The 16,513-nt window shown below is 39.2% G+C and overlaps 1 protein-coding gene across 1 annotated transcript in view; it reads right to left on the reverse strand.

Moving 5' to 3' along the window:
* SLC35F1 (solute carrier family 35 member F1) overlaps positions 1-16,513 on the reverse strand; it is a 237,320-nt gene that overhangs the window by 105,304 nt on the left and 115,503 nt on the right. Inside the window, exon 2 of the mRNA XM_039569275.1 lies at positions 2,245-2,420. Coding sequence (XP_039425209.1) covers positions 2,245-2,420 — 176 coding nt within the window. The remainder of the gene's footprint in view (positions 1-2,244; positions 2,421-16,513) is intronic.

Consider the following 16,513-nt stretch of genomic DNA (forward strand, 5'->3'; position numbering starts at 1 on the left):
AGAACTGTACTTGAAAAAAAAAGCCTTCTGATGATGTCAACACTCAGCACTCAGAAGAGAATCATCCCTTATAAAATTAGTATCATTATTATGTGATTTCCATCTGTTAACGAAGCCAAGTGATTAGAGCTGCTAGAGAAACTGCCTTAATGGAACAAACACAGATAATGGATTTGAATAAATACACAAGCAAAAAGACAATGTCAGGCTCAGTCACTTGGCAACATTAAATGCCGAGTAAATAAATAGGCTGTGTAGTGCTATACCATCCAGCAGAAATGTTATGCTGAATGCCTGGATCACTGCTTTCATGGCTTCTGCAGCCAATTTTGATTTGGATTTTCTTACATGAAACCATCTTTTTGGGTTTTTTTGACAGCTCCTTTTCCAGACAATTCCACTGGTATGCTTTACGTGAGTTCTAGTTGTTTGTACAGTCTGTATTCAAACACCTTCCCCAGCCCTCGTCACTTGTCCAGAAAATATTTTCCACATATCCCTAACACTTTCCCACTTACTTCCCAAATCTATCTTATTGGCACAACAGATATCTCTGACAAACTCCCTTTAGTCCACCACTGTATTTTTGAACAGTCAGAAAATTATTTATAAAGTACCTTTTAAATACATATTTATGTATAGTAAAGTAGAGTGCCTGTTAGCAATTTTTAGATGTCAATATACACCAGGCATCAAGCATTATTCCAAATTAGCCTCTGTAATGCACAGCAGAATGCAGTATCTATATGGGTATACCCTTTCACGAGCCAGCATTTTCAAAAAAGTAAAATCTATTTAAGAGTTAAAGGGACTTGCCTTCCACAATACCTAAATCAGTCCAGAGAAGGACATTCCTGGGACAGAACTTGTGAACATCTAGGCAACCCTACACTCAGAATAATTATTTTTAAACACAGTTCTCCCGAAAGCTGCTACTAATAACACATTTTAAACCTTTGGCAGAGCAAAGTATGTGGTGATGTTTCCCCCTACACAAACTGAAATACCAAGACAGAGAAACACTGCCTGAGCAATCTCTCCTTATATAAGAGCCAACATTTCCCTTGCAGATTGGCTCTCATTGCCTCTGAAAAATGTCAGTGGGGACCAATGTTTATAAAACTTACGTTGTAATACACTTAAGTGCTTTGTGCTAGAGTACAGAGGTATATTTTTGACTGTTCATTTTTTGCATAGAAATTAAGTCCTTGCTGCTTTGGAACACTTTTAGCATTGTATCACAAGACTGTACTATGACTGAAGAGCTTAAGCTTCAGGGTTGTTCCCAAAACATTAAAAGATGTAACATCAAAGAACTATTCAAAAATCATTGTTCCTGTAAGAAAACATGAGCTTTTCAGTATGCTGATAAATGTACCATGGCCTAATACATTTTGTAGTTGTTATCCTCTGCAGAGTCCTACCCTCGTTATGTCAGGAGAACACATGATATTTTTTCTCTTTTATTTGGCTTCTAACCTACGTGTTCTGTGAAGGTGAATAAATACAATTGTTACAAAAAAAAAAAAAAAAAGGGGCTGAGAAATTTACTTAAATGCATTGACTTCCCACACCTCATTTAGACACGAAATCTCAAAGGAGGGAGATGTGTGCAGGTAAGGCCCATCCCCCCGTATTATCTATAGACTGTCAAACAAAGGATCATTAGATACACAGTACAAAAGCACGCTATGACGCATTTCTCATTTTGGAGGGCAGATTGATTACACAGGCCCTGTGGCAAAGCAGTGTCAGGGCCACAGAGCTGCTCAGCCCACACATCACCCCAGAGACAGAGCACCCCGAGATCCCTCCCTTCATCTCCTAGCTCCCAATAGCTAAAAATTGGCTGCTATTTCTTTCTTTCTAATAAGTGAACTACTGAATTACCATGATCAGCAACTAGAACTAGCAAGCTCTTCTTTGTTTGCATCTGAGCTCTCCTTAGTCTACATAAGATGCAAAGCATACTATTATTTCCCAGCAAGGCAAGAATAATCAGAATTCAAAAGGACTGGTGTTTCTTTTAGCTTTTAGGTAGCATCCCAGTCCTTAAGATCATATGATTCATTCTTTGCTAATGAAGATTTGTTGGGGTTTTTTTCAGTTCATCCCATGTGTATTTCTAGGTAATATGGAACAAATTTTAGTGGGATATGTGTCTAAATCATATTGCTTATTGTTTTTCTGCAAAAGACTTTATCCCCACTGTTTTCTACAGAACAGTTCCAGAGAGACACTTACCTTGTCTGACAGCTAGTGTTGTCGTGTAGACCAAGAATAGAAGGATATAATTGAGGAAGCTCTGAAAAACAGGTGTGTTGGCATGGAAATCTTCTGACAGATACTTGCTTGTGAGACCAATGCCACAGATAAGGAGGGAGAGTACCTGGCCAAGTGCCACAGACAGCAAGAGATCCCTGAAAGGAATGAGAATAACAGACATAAAACACCCAGCCTCTTCACTAAGGAGGAAATGCTCATACTCCTCCAGGAATCATGTTCAACATTTCTGGGACATGGAAGAAACATGATGCTTCAGTCAATGAGGGGACCTGCTGGGTAGAGCCAACATAACATTTCCATTATTTCTGCTCTTATCATGGGCGTAAACATTGCGCCAACACAGTAGCTTTTATTCACATGTTAAAGAACAGCAGATGGCACATCCCTTCCATTTAATTTTGCATTTCACATTTCACAAAGGATAAATGATCATTTAAATCAACCAAAATACAACACTGCTTCCTTTGAGCATCCTCCTTAGCAGAAAGACCCAGGAGTATCATTCAGACACAGCGGGAAACACAGCTCTTTCAGGACTTAGCAACCAAAGAGAAAAAGAAGATAAAGGATCATGTTTCACCATCAAGATGAATATACATTTCATCATATAAACTATTCTTTCCAACTACTATGCAGATCTCTTTATATTTTCTTTAATCTTTCCCACTGCTTACTTTCTCTTCTGCTTGATGGTAACAGGAGGTTCCAGTTTTCCCCTTCCTGTCTCCTGGTTATTAGAAATGTATTTTCTGTTCTGGCTTCTAGCTTTAATCTGTTTTTCTTATTTTTCATCTCCAGTATCCTCTGCATTCTCCTATTACAACCCCATTCTCTTTCCCCACAGGTCTCAAATAGTTTCTCGTTTTGCGCATGTTCTCTGTCTTCCTATAATTTTCTCTTTACTCAAGAAATTGCTATATCTGAAAGACCCTTTCCCTCCAAATATCTCCATCTCTTTTACTCTTCTTACAGCATTTATCATCTAACCACACAGCCCAACTGAGTACAAAGAATCCTCCTCTAAATTTTGTCACAATATCTCCTATACCCACAACACAGGAATATCTGTATTTTTTAAATTACCCCTAAGAGTTTTCCCAGGTTCCCCATGTGTCAATACTCTTGTGCTGACCAGGCCTGCTCCACAGCTACACCTTCCCATGCAGAAGAATGAAACACAGAAGTGTTGGTCTGGTAGAGAAGCAAGCAAAAACAATGCCAGGGGGAGAAAAAGGGCATCCAAAGGGGACATCTAGTCTGACCCCTGCCCACTGCTGCTGTTGCTGTCACCAGCCCCCAGAAAAGAGGGTCTGAGCTCCCTAGGGTAAGACATGAAGGAGAGGAGCATGCTCTGCAATGTCTCGTTTGAGCCTGGAATGAGGAAAGGGAACTAGGCAATCCTAAGGGAGTAGAGAAAGGAGGGCAGCACCCTGCTCAGCTATAACAGTATTTCATGCGCGTTCTCTGCCAGACAGGAAAAAGAAATATTGCTTCAAGGCTGCTTTGCTTTCCCTGACAGATTTCCCTGACCTCAGCTCTGCATGTTTGGCAGTGATGAGCATCTGTGCTCCCACAACTTGGTAAACTCAAGTGTCAAATTTGTTTCCCCTTTTTCTCATAAACAATCCTCCCACTAATGTGTCACGGTGTCAGTCATGGCATGATTTAACCAAACAGACACTGGAAAGCACAGGAGGCTGGGTAGTTATATTCAGCTAACATACCTCGCTGACAAACAGCCTGACACACAGAGTAAAGAACAAACTTTATTGTGCTAAACTCTGTGTTTTGATGGGAGACTGCTGGATAAGTAGCAAGTAAGACTCTACTACTGCTACCTCCACTTTCACATTACTCACTCTACTGTCAAACACAACCATGGGAAACAAACACACTCGACAGAGGTAACATCCAAGACCACGATGCAAATGCTGCCTACACTATTGATCCTCAGTTGCTGCTGTTACCTGCTCTGCTGTTAACATGGAATAGGAAATTTGAATAGTGACTGCAATTTAAATCCACATATTAATCTTGCACACGTGTTTACAGTTCTTCATTTAGCTGGATATTGTTTCCTACATCCTTCTGCAATTAAGTTTCATGCAGGGTTCTCCTCTTGCCTACTGCCATTTCTATAGTTTCATTTCATTAGTAAATTAAATGTTTGGAAATCAGTAGCCTGCTTTACATGGAATGCAGGTGTGTCCCTGTATCTTGGCTGTGCCTACGAGTGAAAGTTGTATTACATTCATTATGGGACTGCATCTGCTCTGAAGAGAAGCATCTTGGATCCTATTTAGATTTACATAAAGCTAAATACATCCTCTCTTAGGAAAGGATTCTCACAATAACATATCTCTTGCTCCCTAGGGCCATTAGCTGTTGGGAGCCACACTAATCATTACATTTTTTCAGGCTGGTCAAAAGTTTGATGAGGTCTTACAAAAGGTGTATTTTTAGCTCAGCTCTCTATATTCAGGTGTGTCACCAGACCTAACCAATCAGTACTGACATTTGTATTAAAAATCCAACCAACAAAACCTGAAAAACACCAGGTAAATTTCAAAGCTGTGTTTGATAGCTGTAGCCCTCTCTGGTGTACATTTTGATTCTCTCATTGCCATTTTGCAATTTATAGAACAGCCATGTTTTTCCATAGCTGATTCTTTGCCAAGTCATTCAACCACATCTAGAAGTGGCAGTTTTCCTAAAGAGTTGATGTCTCTTGATATATATATATATATATCTATATATATATCTATCTACAGCACATATATACATACATATATATATACACAAACACGTACAGCCTGTCCTCAGCTTCTGTATTTTACATTTCATAAACCTATCAACAAGAAAGTAATTCAAAATTCACGGTCTTATTCCTAAAAAGTCATTGAGAATACCTTTTTATGTCTTCTTTCAATTACAAAATATGTCCAAAAATCCACTCGCTATTGTATTATTGAACACAAAGGGTAATTGGAGCTCAGTAAATACAAACATGGACAAGATTCAAGACTGTGAACCTAAACACTTCCAAGTCTGTAAGTAAAGGCTGGATGAGTATAATCTCTGTAACTTGAAAGAGCTTTTGAGTAAAAATTGTCTTTTGGACAAAAACTGAATGTAAAAAATGCAGAAATCTACTTTGTGGGAATCCAAGTGCAAGTAGTACCACCAATGTCATTGTCTTTCAAAACACTGACTACATAAATGATATTGAGTACATACATACTGCTTGTCTCTGATTTTTGCATACATTTGGTATTTCTAATTATGTAAGAAAACTCACGCCGAAATCAAGCTTCTCTTCCAGTTAGTATTTAAACATTTCACAGTTGATGGATGACACAGAAAGATACAAATCTTTTAATTCATCAGTGCAAAGAGTAGCATGTTAGATGTTTAAGCAGAACTAATTCGAATGCCCATGAAATACTCAGACTTGAAGCAAAGATGATCCATTTTATAAAATTTAACTACTTCTAAGACTGTTCATTAAACTCTCCTGCCACCCCTAGAAATATGCCCTTTACAGACATGAATGACAAGCAGTGGCACAGAAGATTTGGTGTGCGCCCCTTCTCTCACCACTGTAGGCTGTGACACACTAACCATTACCAGGGAAACAGGTGAAATGAAAATTAAGTAAGAGAAAGCAAATCACAAGATCAATAAAATGCTCATTTTTGCCTTGGCCAAATGGAAGAGAACAACTCATCTCTCTCCAAACAGAAAAGTGGAAACAAATCTTAAATTACTTGTTTAAATTCGTGACAATGTCAGCAGCAATATAGAAAAATACAATTTTTTGATAAACCTAATAACCAATGTAAGATGCCTGAATTTTACAAAAAATGCTGGTAACATTAACGGCATTTATTTTTTTCCCTGCAAATGATGATCTAATAAGACAAGAGTCTTAACTCCTGAGCCTTTAATACCTGGATAAGAATAATATACCCATTCTCTTTTTTAAGAAGAAGCAGCAAGCAAACACTGAAAAGAAGATTTCAATGGCTGTAGAAAACCTACTATTTCTTTTAGAAAAAGTAAAAAGAAATTAACTCAGTGCTGTCATGTCTGGCACTCCTAAGTATCTTCCCCAAAAATCATAATACTGTTGAAATATGCAACATGGCTCCTATCTGCAACACTTTCTGTGTTGCTTTTCATGTTTCACGACTCAGACTGGCACAAAGGATGATTTCTTCCCTAAGCCTTTGGTCTATCGTGCTGGCTTCAGTAGCACATTCATTCACTGAGGAAGTAACATTCATTCATATCTTGAAGAAAGGCTGTGTAGTTTGATGGCCTTCAAACAGAACACCAAAAAAGGACGCTCACTACAAAAAGCTTTATAAAAGTGAGGGTTTCCGCCTTTCAGGATGCACTTTCTCTTTAGCTGAGTGCTATTCTATTTCTCTACTTGTATTCTATTTAAATCAAAATAAAGCAATTCTTCAAAAATCCCATTTTCCCTCACTAATACCAACAGTACCTTCTCAAACGAAGTTAAAACAGGGGAAGATCTTCAGCTTGTAGCTAAACTTTGATCTCACAAATGCACAGAAATATTGAATGATTTAGGCCGGAAAAGGTCATCTAGTCCAACCATTAACCTAGGATCAGATGGGTGTTTTGAAGTGAGAATTAGGTCAGAATTACTCCTAAAAACTCATGTTGCTAAGTGGGTTTTTCATGGCATACTAACAGAAATTAAAATATACTTCTTTAGAAGTGGAGCCAGAAGACAAAGCCTCATCTTTACATTGGGAGCCATTTAATTCTGTTTAAATGTCTGGGCTGGTAGCTGCTGGGTGTCCTTTTAACTTGTTCCTCCAGGCATATGGAAATTTCTGTCACTTGAGTATCTCCTTTTTTATCAGCCATGACAAAGCCAAACTTCTGAAGGCAGACATTCTCATATCAAAGAACTCTGAAGCTAGTGCTTGGTTGCTAGCAGATACACACTGGCATAATAAAGTGTACTAAACAGCTATCTGCAGCTTCTCCTGTAATTATTTTTCACGAAATTAAAACATTTAGCTTCACATACTAGCTCATTCCCATATCCTCCCCAGAACACAGAAACACAACTCACAATAAAAAATCAAAGCAGTGCAACATTCAGAAGGAGCCACGCTGGAGAAGCAGTGACATGCAGAGGGTGGCCAAGTAATTTAAACATTTAGGCCTGTTTAATTGACACTAAATCCTGTTTTAAAGCACTCTCTATGTCAGTTTAATTTAACCGCTTTCCCTCCTCTCTTTTGCATGTTATTTGGTATCTTACCATTGATAAGTCCCCACCGCATCAGTTTTAGAGTATCTCAGATGGTAAAGAACAGAGGCCACCACTACTTTTAATCTCTAGCATGAGGTGTGTTAATCCTTCAGCATTCCACAGGCTCCAGAAGACGAGAGATTGGCAGTCTGTTTCCTGAGCCAAGATTTCACTAGAGGAACACATCTGGAAAGGCTGCTTGATGGCACTGTTAGAAAAGGCCTGCAGGCAGGCTCGCGCTTTCTCCGGGACGGTAATGACTGCCACACGAAATTACCGCTCCAAATGTTCCAAGTGTGTATTTGAAAAAAGAAAGAACAGATACACTTCATTCAGAGACTGACGACTGCTATGCCATAGTGAAGTTGATGATGTCTGTCACAGCACTGTGATTTTGCCAAGCTTCTTCACTTGAGTGCATTTTACTGTGTTTCTATAAAAGCGTGAGGAAAAATAAAACAAGGTCTTAAAAACTTCACATTGATTCAAAGTAAGCTGAAGTTATGCCCCTATAGGAATCCAGTCAAATTTATTTAAATGTTTACAGGTGGATGTGGAATCTTATTTTAAGATTTGACTTATCTGGTCGAAATATTGACGCATATTACCATAGAAAAAACAGGAACAGCACATGTCAAAATCACAGATACTAACTACCATCAGCAGCATGGAATGTGACTACTTTCACTGCAGCAGAGTTCCTAAGTTCCCACTCCACCCCCCACTCGAATAGCTGCTTAATGAGGACATGGACATTACTTCCGTATTTTGTGGTTTGCACTTAACACTGACATAGGCAGCTTGTGAAAGAATAAATTAACAAGATTTGTTCTGGACAATCAACTGAGCTCTCACTGAAGGCTAAAGCTGCAGATTTTCTAATAGCTTTGAAGCATATGAAGTCTCCTATTAGTCCTGCATTGCCCTGAAATTGATTGCATCTAGAGAACAAGATTCTACACTAATTTTGCATGGAAACTTATCTTTTCTTATTTCCCCTTATTCTCACATGCCTGTTACACAGGGGAGAAATTCTACAAGTTGGCACATGCAGTCTTTCCCTCCTCTCTGCCTCTCTCAATAAGGTAAGGATTGCAGCAAGTATCTTCAGTTAATGCATCAAGGCTGCTGCACTCTGCTTTAGAGCAATTTACAGAGGCAGTCCCAATATTCTATAATTAAATGTTCACAGCACTAATAGCAACCAAGTTGCCCAACACATATACTGATAATAACACCATGGGCTGATGTGCCATGTTATTCTATTGGTCAACTACTCCCATAGTATACATTCTCCGCAGTCATTCTAGATGATGTCTCAAGAAAATACAGTGGACTTGTATGTCTAAATAAAAGACACTTTTAATATTTCTGGCAAGGAAGAACAAACCAATGTAAAATATTTTCAGAATATAGGTATCAAGCCATTGCTAAAGAGTGAAATACCAAAGTCTGAATCCCAGCTAAAGCCACACACAGCGTTAAAATAAAAACAACACTAATATTATCCTTCAAATCAGAGAGTGAAACCCATGCAGCACCAAGCCCATCCATCACTTCATTCCTACTGAGTCATTATTTTGAAATCTTCATTGCATTTAAATGATGTACAGGCTTTGTATTGGATCTCGGCACAAAGGATGGGTTTTCCACAGAGTGAGCTGCAGAGTACCTCAAGCTCCCACTGAGGCTCAAATGAAATTCTCTGTGCCTTAAGCTGGGGGTAGGAGGGGAGCTCTGTGCTTTCTTGCTCTCATCATCCTCTCTTGCTACCTCCCCAGCGACTCCTCACTTGCATTGCAGCTCGGGATCAAGCTCAACAGCTTCCTTCCTCAGCAGGGCCCAGCACCTCATTGCAGCATCCAAGGGACAGCCCTGAGGGGCAGCAAAGGGACAGCCAGACCTGGACACACAGCCAGCACTTCCCGAGAGTTGAAGAAGTCCCAGCAGCCACTGCCTTGGCTGGAAGGACACCCTGGGCATGGGGAGAGCTGCCTATGTTTCTTATCCTTTGCTTTTTGGCTTTCCTAGTTGCTTTGAGGTTTTTCTATTCAGGGCATTAAGGTTCTAATTTGTATTCAAATACAACTGGGCTTGATTTTAAGAGCCTTTTGGGGAGATCACTAAAAATTAAGGTGTAGGTACATCTGAAACCTGTGGCTGACTCAGGCTCTGAAGCTTTTCAGTGACAGCTTGAGGGACCAGCCCAGATTGTTGACTTTGGTGAAAAAGCAGAATCACATTCAGCAAGCCTAGGGAGTCTCTGAAGCAGTTTCTTAAGATGAGATTTTACTGAATAAATTTCCCAATTCTTGTATATTGCCAATTACAGCAATTCTTGAAAATGGGTTTAATTTACCATAAGCTTATACCCCAACTTCACACACATACACAAACATGGTCATAGATATGAGCATGTTTTTACAACACTTTAGTAACTGGAATTTTTTTAAGACTATTCTTACGCAGATAAAACATATCCCTGCACTTAATAGTTAGCTATATACTGTTGAGACATCTGCTGCACTGGTTCTAAGCGCAAAGAAGGCACTCCTTCTTTAATTATTATTATTGAATAAGATATATGTTTAAAGATAGCAAAGGAAGGTGTGGTGACATGCTATTATCTTGATGGAGGCCAGTGCTAAATCATTACAGGAAAATTGGAGGCAGGGTGTGTGTCTGTGTTGGTGCAATTTGTTTACAGTCATCTTCATCCTACCAGTGAGCTAACAAAGAAAAAGAAAACATGCTTATCCTAAAAACATGCCTAGGTTTTGAAACAGCCATCTGCCTTCCAATCAGCAATTTCCTGGTTCCTTTTCAGGTACAAATCACCAGACTTGGAGCCCCAGAGGCTTTTTCTCTTTAAGAATGATGGTGTCTCCATATACAGTTCTTGGCAACTTCTCAGCCTGTACTGGATAGACTGAAAATATTTCAATCTTTTTGATGGAATCGAAAGTATAATTATAGATGACCATGCGATAAAAGGTATTTCAGGTTCTTTTAGCCAAATAAATTGACTGAAGCTAGCTTCAGCCCATACATTTTTGTAAATTTCACTGTCTACCCAAGTATGACTGGAGAAATTAAGATTTATAAATACATAAATATTTGATCTAGATTGGAATAATAAATGCCAGAATTAAATTTCCATAAAAGAGCTTACAGAACTAGTTACAAACACCAACTGCTGAGTATGGTACTTTTAAACAAATAACTTCTTCCATCATTATCCAGAAATTAATTCACAAGTGATATCTCCAGTCTTAGAAATAGAGTAAGAGACTCAATTATGTATTAAGAGTGAGCTATAATTTCCCAGGCTAGAAATCCATGTGACAGCTCCTGAAAATAATACATTTTTGCCTATGAAATCTAGGCAGTCATTAGCCACTGCTCAGTTATTTTTAACATTCAAGAATAAAGGACACAAATAGATGTGGTTTTGAGATAGTTATTTGTCTTTACTCTCTTCTAAAGGCACCAATCTGAGCTTTCATATGTTAAAAGAAATGAGGATGTGGAAGGACTGACAGCTCTCTACCTCTTGTAGAAAAGAAATTCACTGTCAAATTTCATTAGCTCATCTCACTTGCAATGGTTATTACGCCTAAGGCTGAGGACATTATAAATACAGTGACGAATATCTTTAGATAGTATGAGAAAGAGTTTTAAAAGTTTCAGTTCAGTTAAGATCATCATTAGCTTCCAGTTTTCTCAGAAGAGCTGAAAGCCTACAGTAATAGACCTGGATGATTCCCAGCATCAAGAAAAATAGCTCACCAGTGTCCAAAGAAGTACAACATCACTTCCTACTGCTCTCTTGCCATTACTGTATAGTGCTAATACTGTTTAAACTGATGGGGGTTTATGGACTCTTAGAGCTATTGAGAGACAGTTGATAAAGGATGAGATGAAAAGCATTACAGCTCCTGCTATACCCCTGCCACTGATAAGCCAGTCTTGATTGAATGGTCTGATGGAAAACAATTTTAAATGACTCAAGATTCCTCAAGTGATAGATGCTACTGTAACTTAATTCAGTGTTGTCAGAAACACAGAAGTATGGGCTTGGAGTTCCTAGAAAATAGTATGTATCTGAGTCAGTATGATGGATGATTTCAGATTTTTCCTGATGCTCCCGAAAGTAGCAAAAATTGTTTCTGAATTTCTGTCCTCATAAAATTCATAACTCCAAGTATATGCATTTGTGAGTGCTGACTGTTCATCTACAATTAGGCAACTAAAAAAATTATAGCTCACTTGTAAAACTGGAGGCCAAAAAAATACAGGTACAAATATTGGAAGTGCAAAAATGCATCTATGAATATAATGGCTGGCTTTTGGAAATCTAAAACTAATAATTCAATTATTACAAGAGATAGAATTTTTTTATATTTTTTTAATATCACTGCATCTGCAAAATAAATAACAATGATTTTTCATTCTAGAGAGCATATAATATCTAATGTAAATGTTTAATTTAAAAATCAGATTTATCTGCCTGGATTCTGCAAAATGTTTTGCTTGGATAAAACTAACTACATTTAAAACTTTGGAATACAACTATTTTACTTACTTTTTTTTTTTTTGCAGCTCTTGAAAATTGTTCCAGAATTCAAAAAACCATGCTTCTGTGGGCCAAATTTTCTCCCCAAGCAGGCATATGCAATTCCCATAAATTTGCATCTTCCTTACAGTGAGTTTCAACTGTATAATCTACATGCTTGAAGCATGTAAAAGAAACCTTAAGAAAAATGTCCTGAAGTTGGCCCCTGAATATTGGCCCCTTAATTGCACCCATGGTACAGAAAGACAAAGGATACCCACATTAGCATTTCATCAAGGACAGCACTCAGCCATTGCACACTTTTCCAAATCTCCATCTACTTCAAAGGAGAGATGCTCATGTGCCTGTGGCTCATTCTAACTTCAGCTCTTCAAGGCTCTGACCTTCTTTTGCTTTTTCCCATGTGTGGGTTGTATTGCTGCTACCTCATTCTGCAGCCCCTCAAGCAGGAGTAATGCTCAACATTGCTTGTTCATGGATATTATGACAAACACAAGGACATTAAAATTTCATGCATTTTTTTTCCCAACAGTTCTTTAATGCACAGAGGCCAGGATTTTCCTCCTTTGGGTGAGTGTCTTTCCCTATCCTCTTCTTGCCTGTGAAGCCTGTATACTGAGTTCAGGATGGCACAACTTCATTACGGAGAAAACACCCCCAATAGATCTACCACTGATCTGGTGGTTGATACACCACAGGAAGCAGAATATGTGAAGCTAAATCCTCAGAACAAGACCCCCGAAGCCACTCAGGCAAACAATTTAAGAGTTTGGCTGCTTTACTGAGCTGAGTGTCACCTTCTGGAAGAGAAGTTTGTGCTCTGGCTCTAGAGAAATTGCAGAGGCACAGTTGGAGAGTGAATTCCTGGTTTGGGTCACTAACTACCCCAGTTATGGCTACAGTAATGAGGGGTTTTGGTAGGCTACACCCTTCCTGGCCCAGCTGGATCAATTGTGAGTGCCCTGTTTACAGGACTTGGAAGGTGTTTTCTTCTCTGTCTGCTACTGGTCCTTTCTGAAAGCAAGGTCCCTCTAAGGCATTTTGAGTCCAGAACTGTCTCAGCAATAACCCAGGGGTGCTCTCACAGGTCCTCTCTGCCTGTGAGAGGCCTAAGGGTCTTGCAGGAAAGGAAGCACTTGGTGAAAGAAGGCACAGCAAAGCCAGCCTTACAGGGAGGTGGAGAGCAAGTACTTCTCCCTCTCCTTGCTTTTGCTGTTTGTTCAATACACAGCCAAAACTACACAGGAGGTTCAAACTTCTGCATCTGCATTCTTCTGCATTCTGCTTATAATTCAAAAAGAAAAAAGCTATTTCAAGTGGAAATTACAGCTGGAGAGAATTCAAATGAAAAGTCCAACAACACTAAGTCCTTCATTTTTAGGTACGAGTGTGGTGGTTCTGGTTTACTGCTCTACCCTTAGGCTCCAAGATAAATCTCTCCCTTCCTCTCTTCCTTTCAATTTGGTGAAACAGCATGACTGCCTCCATCAACACTGTAAATTTACTACAGACCTGACACACAATGATGGAACAGACTCAGCTGAAAAAACATAAGGTCACTGATTTCATTTTTGCTGTTGTATTAGAATTCAGAATTGCAAGGTGTTTGAAATAAATAAAAATAAATAAATTGTAAGTGGTCTGGGAAGTTGCCAGCTGCAGATTTTTAGAGAGTCAAGACAGAGAAATTCTTGGCCTACAGGATCCTGCTGCAGTGCCAAATGCGTGACTGTAGTCACCTATGACCTAAAGAATGAGAATGATGAATCACTTAAATTAAAATGAAACTTGTGAAAAAAGGGGAGCTGTAAGGTCCTCTTGAAGGAAATTAACCAAGTGACATTTGCCAGAGCATTGGTCCCTGGCTTCCAGGTTGCACTCAAAACTACACACAGTGCTCAAGGTGGAGCCACACCAATGCAGAGTACATACAACAGGACAATCATCTCCTTCACCCAGCCTGCACGAGGCTCAAACTGCTCTCGCTGATGACGCTCATCTCCTGTGAAGGCAGCCATGGAGGATCCTACTCCAGCTTAGGCATCTCTCCAAAAGGATGGCTTCTCAAAACCAGGATAAAAAGTCCATTGGTGTGCAGGAAGGCTTCCTCACAGACCAGCTGCTTTTCTTCAGCAGAGGACCTTTTGCCTCCCAGCCATATACAAGAGCGGTCACAACCTTCAGCTGGCAAGTTTATTTTATTTTCCCTCCCAGCACAATTCACATCTGTGCTTGCACAAAAGAGAGCAGGGGGTCAGTCTAACAGTTGAAATGAAAAGTGTGAGGAAAAATCAGGGATTAAACCATATTCTGTGTAAGCATGACATTTGAGACACTCTGCTGTAAAGGTTTAGACTGCTACTGTTACAAAAATACAAGCATAAACCTACCATTAGCATTAAAAAGATTAGGAAGAATTTCCGTGTTATTTAATAGCATTTGCTCTGCAGAAATCACCCCTCTGAAAGGCATCTAAGGCTGTAGTTATAACTGAAGGATAAAATCCCAGTCATAGCTCTCCATTTCCTTGCCTTTCGGAATTGAAGTTAGCCATTAAATTGGATTTCACTGTAACGATATGCATTATGTTTTCCACTGATGACTTTTTATTCTGCCTAGCAAGAAATAAGACAAGTTGAGAAAAGCCAGAAATTCTCTCGTAGCTGCATAAGTGAATCAAGTGACACACCCATCATATACAGTACACAAGCTGGGCTAAGTGCTTATGTTCTTGTGGACCATCCTGCAACATCACTGTGTTGCTTTTGAGGAACACACACTGCTTAATTTATGTATGGAAGGGGTTATCTGACAAGGGCCAAGTGGGGCTGTAAAGTACCTAAATAGTTCAGAGGTGTAACAAAATAAACTACCTTTTACTTTACTTCCTTCATTTACTTATGGAATAAACTAAAATTTAACTCAGTTTGAATTAAACTAGTTTGTAAAAGTCCTGTTTGTAAACCCCAGTTTGAACACATGGATGATCCATGGTTATATCTGAATTAAGCAGGTGCAACAGGACTTGCTGTGACTTGGGAGTGAGCTTTCCTAAGGCCACTGCACTCACCCCTCAGTTCCCCCCATGAAAATTTTGCTCAGGTCAAAACATCCCAATGGCCTGCCCAGGCGGGAGCAGGGAAATTCAGAACAAGACTGAAAAGTCGGTGGTACTTGTGAAATACCATGACCATGATTTACCAAACAGGATGTCATTGTGCTTCTTCAGATTCTGTTTGAAAGGAATAAGATGAACGTGTTTTTACAAACAGACTGTGTGAGTCAGCTGGTAGATAAGGCCAGGAACTCATAGATAGGGAAGTAACAGAAGAAACTATTAGTACGAGAAGATGTACTTCTTTCTTTCTTTTAAATAACAAAAGGGAGGTGCGTATTAGAGGGGGGCATAGAGTAGGCAATTCAGGAAGTCTGTACATTCTGAGTAACTCTGCCAATGGAGAAAAGGAAGAGGGCAATGGGGCTGGGAACGTAGGATAAAAAAAGGGCTGCATCACCCAACAATTTGAGAGACCCCATGGGAAATGCCCATGGCCTCTCCCTTTATTCAAATAAAGTTACAGGACTCCTCTGTCTCCTTTTTGGACATAAACCTCTGGCATCATAGATTCATTTTCCTAACATGTTCTTTGTCAAGATTTATTTTCTTGGGAAGGCAGATGGAAAGGACATCATAGAAGACTGTTTGCAGATGCAAAAATATCTTCACCCACCAAAACCAAATTTGACAGGAGAATGGCCCTTCAAATGTTCAAATGGAATTGATGAGGATGAATTTTTTTCCTTGTGAATATTTTCCTATTGCTCCCTAAGTCTGATTAGTAGGCCAAGCACCTGGACAGACATCAGAGGGCCTCAGAGGGGAAATGAACAAAACAGTGGCAGTCAATGAGAAAATGTTGGTATCAAGTCATGCCACATTGCTGCTACAGCTTCCTTCCTGCATGCACAGGTGGGCAGTACTTGGCCCTTCAAACAGGACAGCAATCTGAGACCCAGACACTATTTTTTGCTAGTTTACAGTTTACACTGTTGGGAAGTATTACAGTTTACCTGTGTGCACTGTATGACTACGTGAGGCACAGAATATCATCAGTATGATATTAAGGTTATATATAAATATATTTATTAAAAAATAATTTCAAGCCCAACTAATATGATTATGAATATGCAGACATGCTTAGAGATATCATGGGACCAGATGAGACAGATTAATCTTGTAATTAATTGTGTGCTTGCATTTAATTTATATGCTTTTATTATTTAATACCTGAGTCAACCACTTAATTTGCCTGCAGATCACTTCCTTATATAATATTAATGAAACATTCTATATTGAA

The sequence above is a fragment of the Corvus cornix genome, chromosome 3 (genome assembly GCF_000738735.6).
Source record: "Corvus cornix cornix isolate S_Up_H32 chromosome 3, ASM73873v5, whole genome shotgun sequence".
Classification (NCBI taxonomy): Eukaryota; Metazoa; Chordata; class Aves; order Passeriformes; family Corvidae; genus Corvus; species Corvus cornix.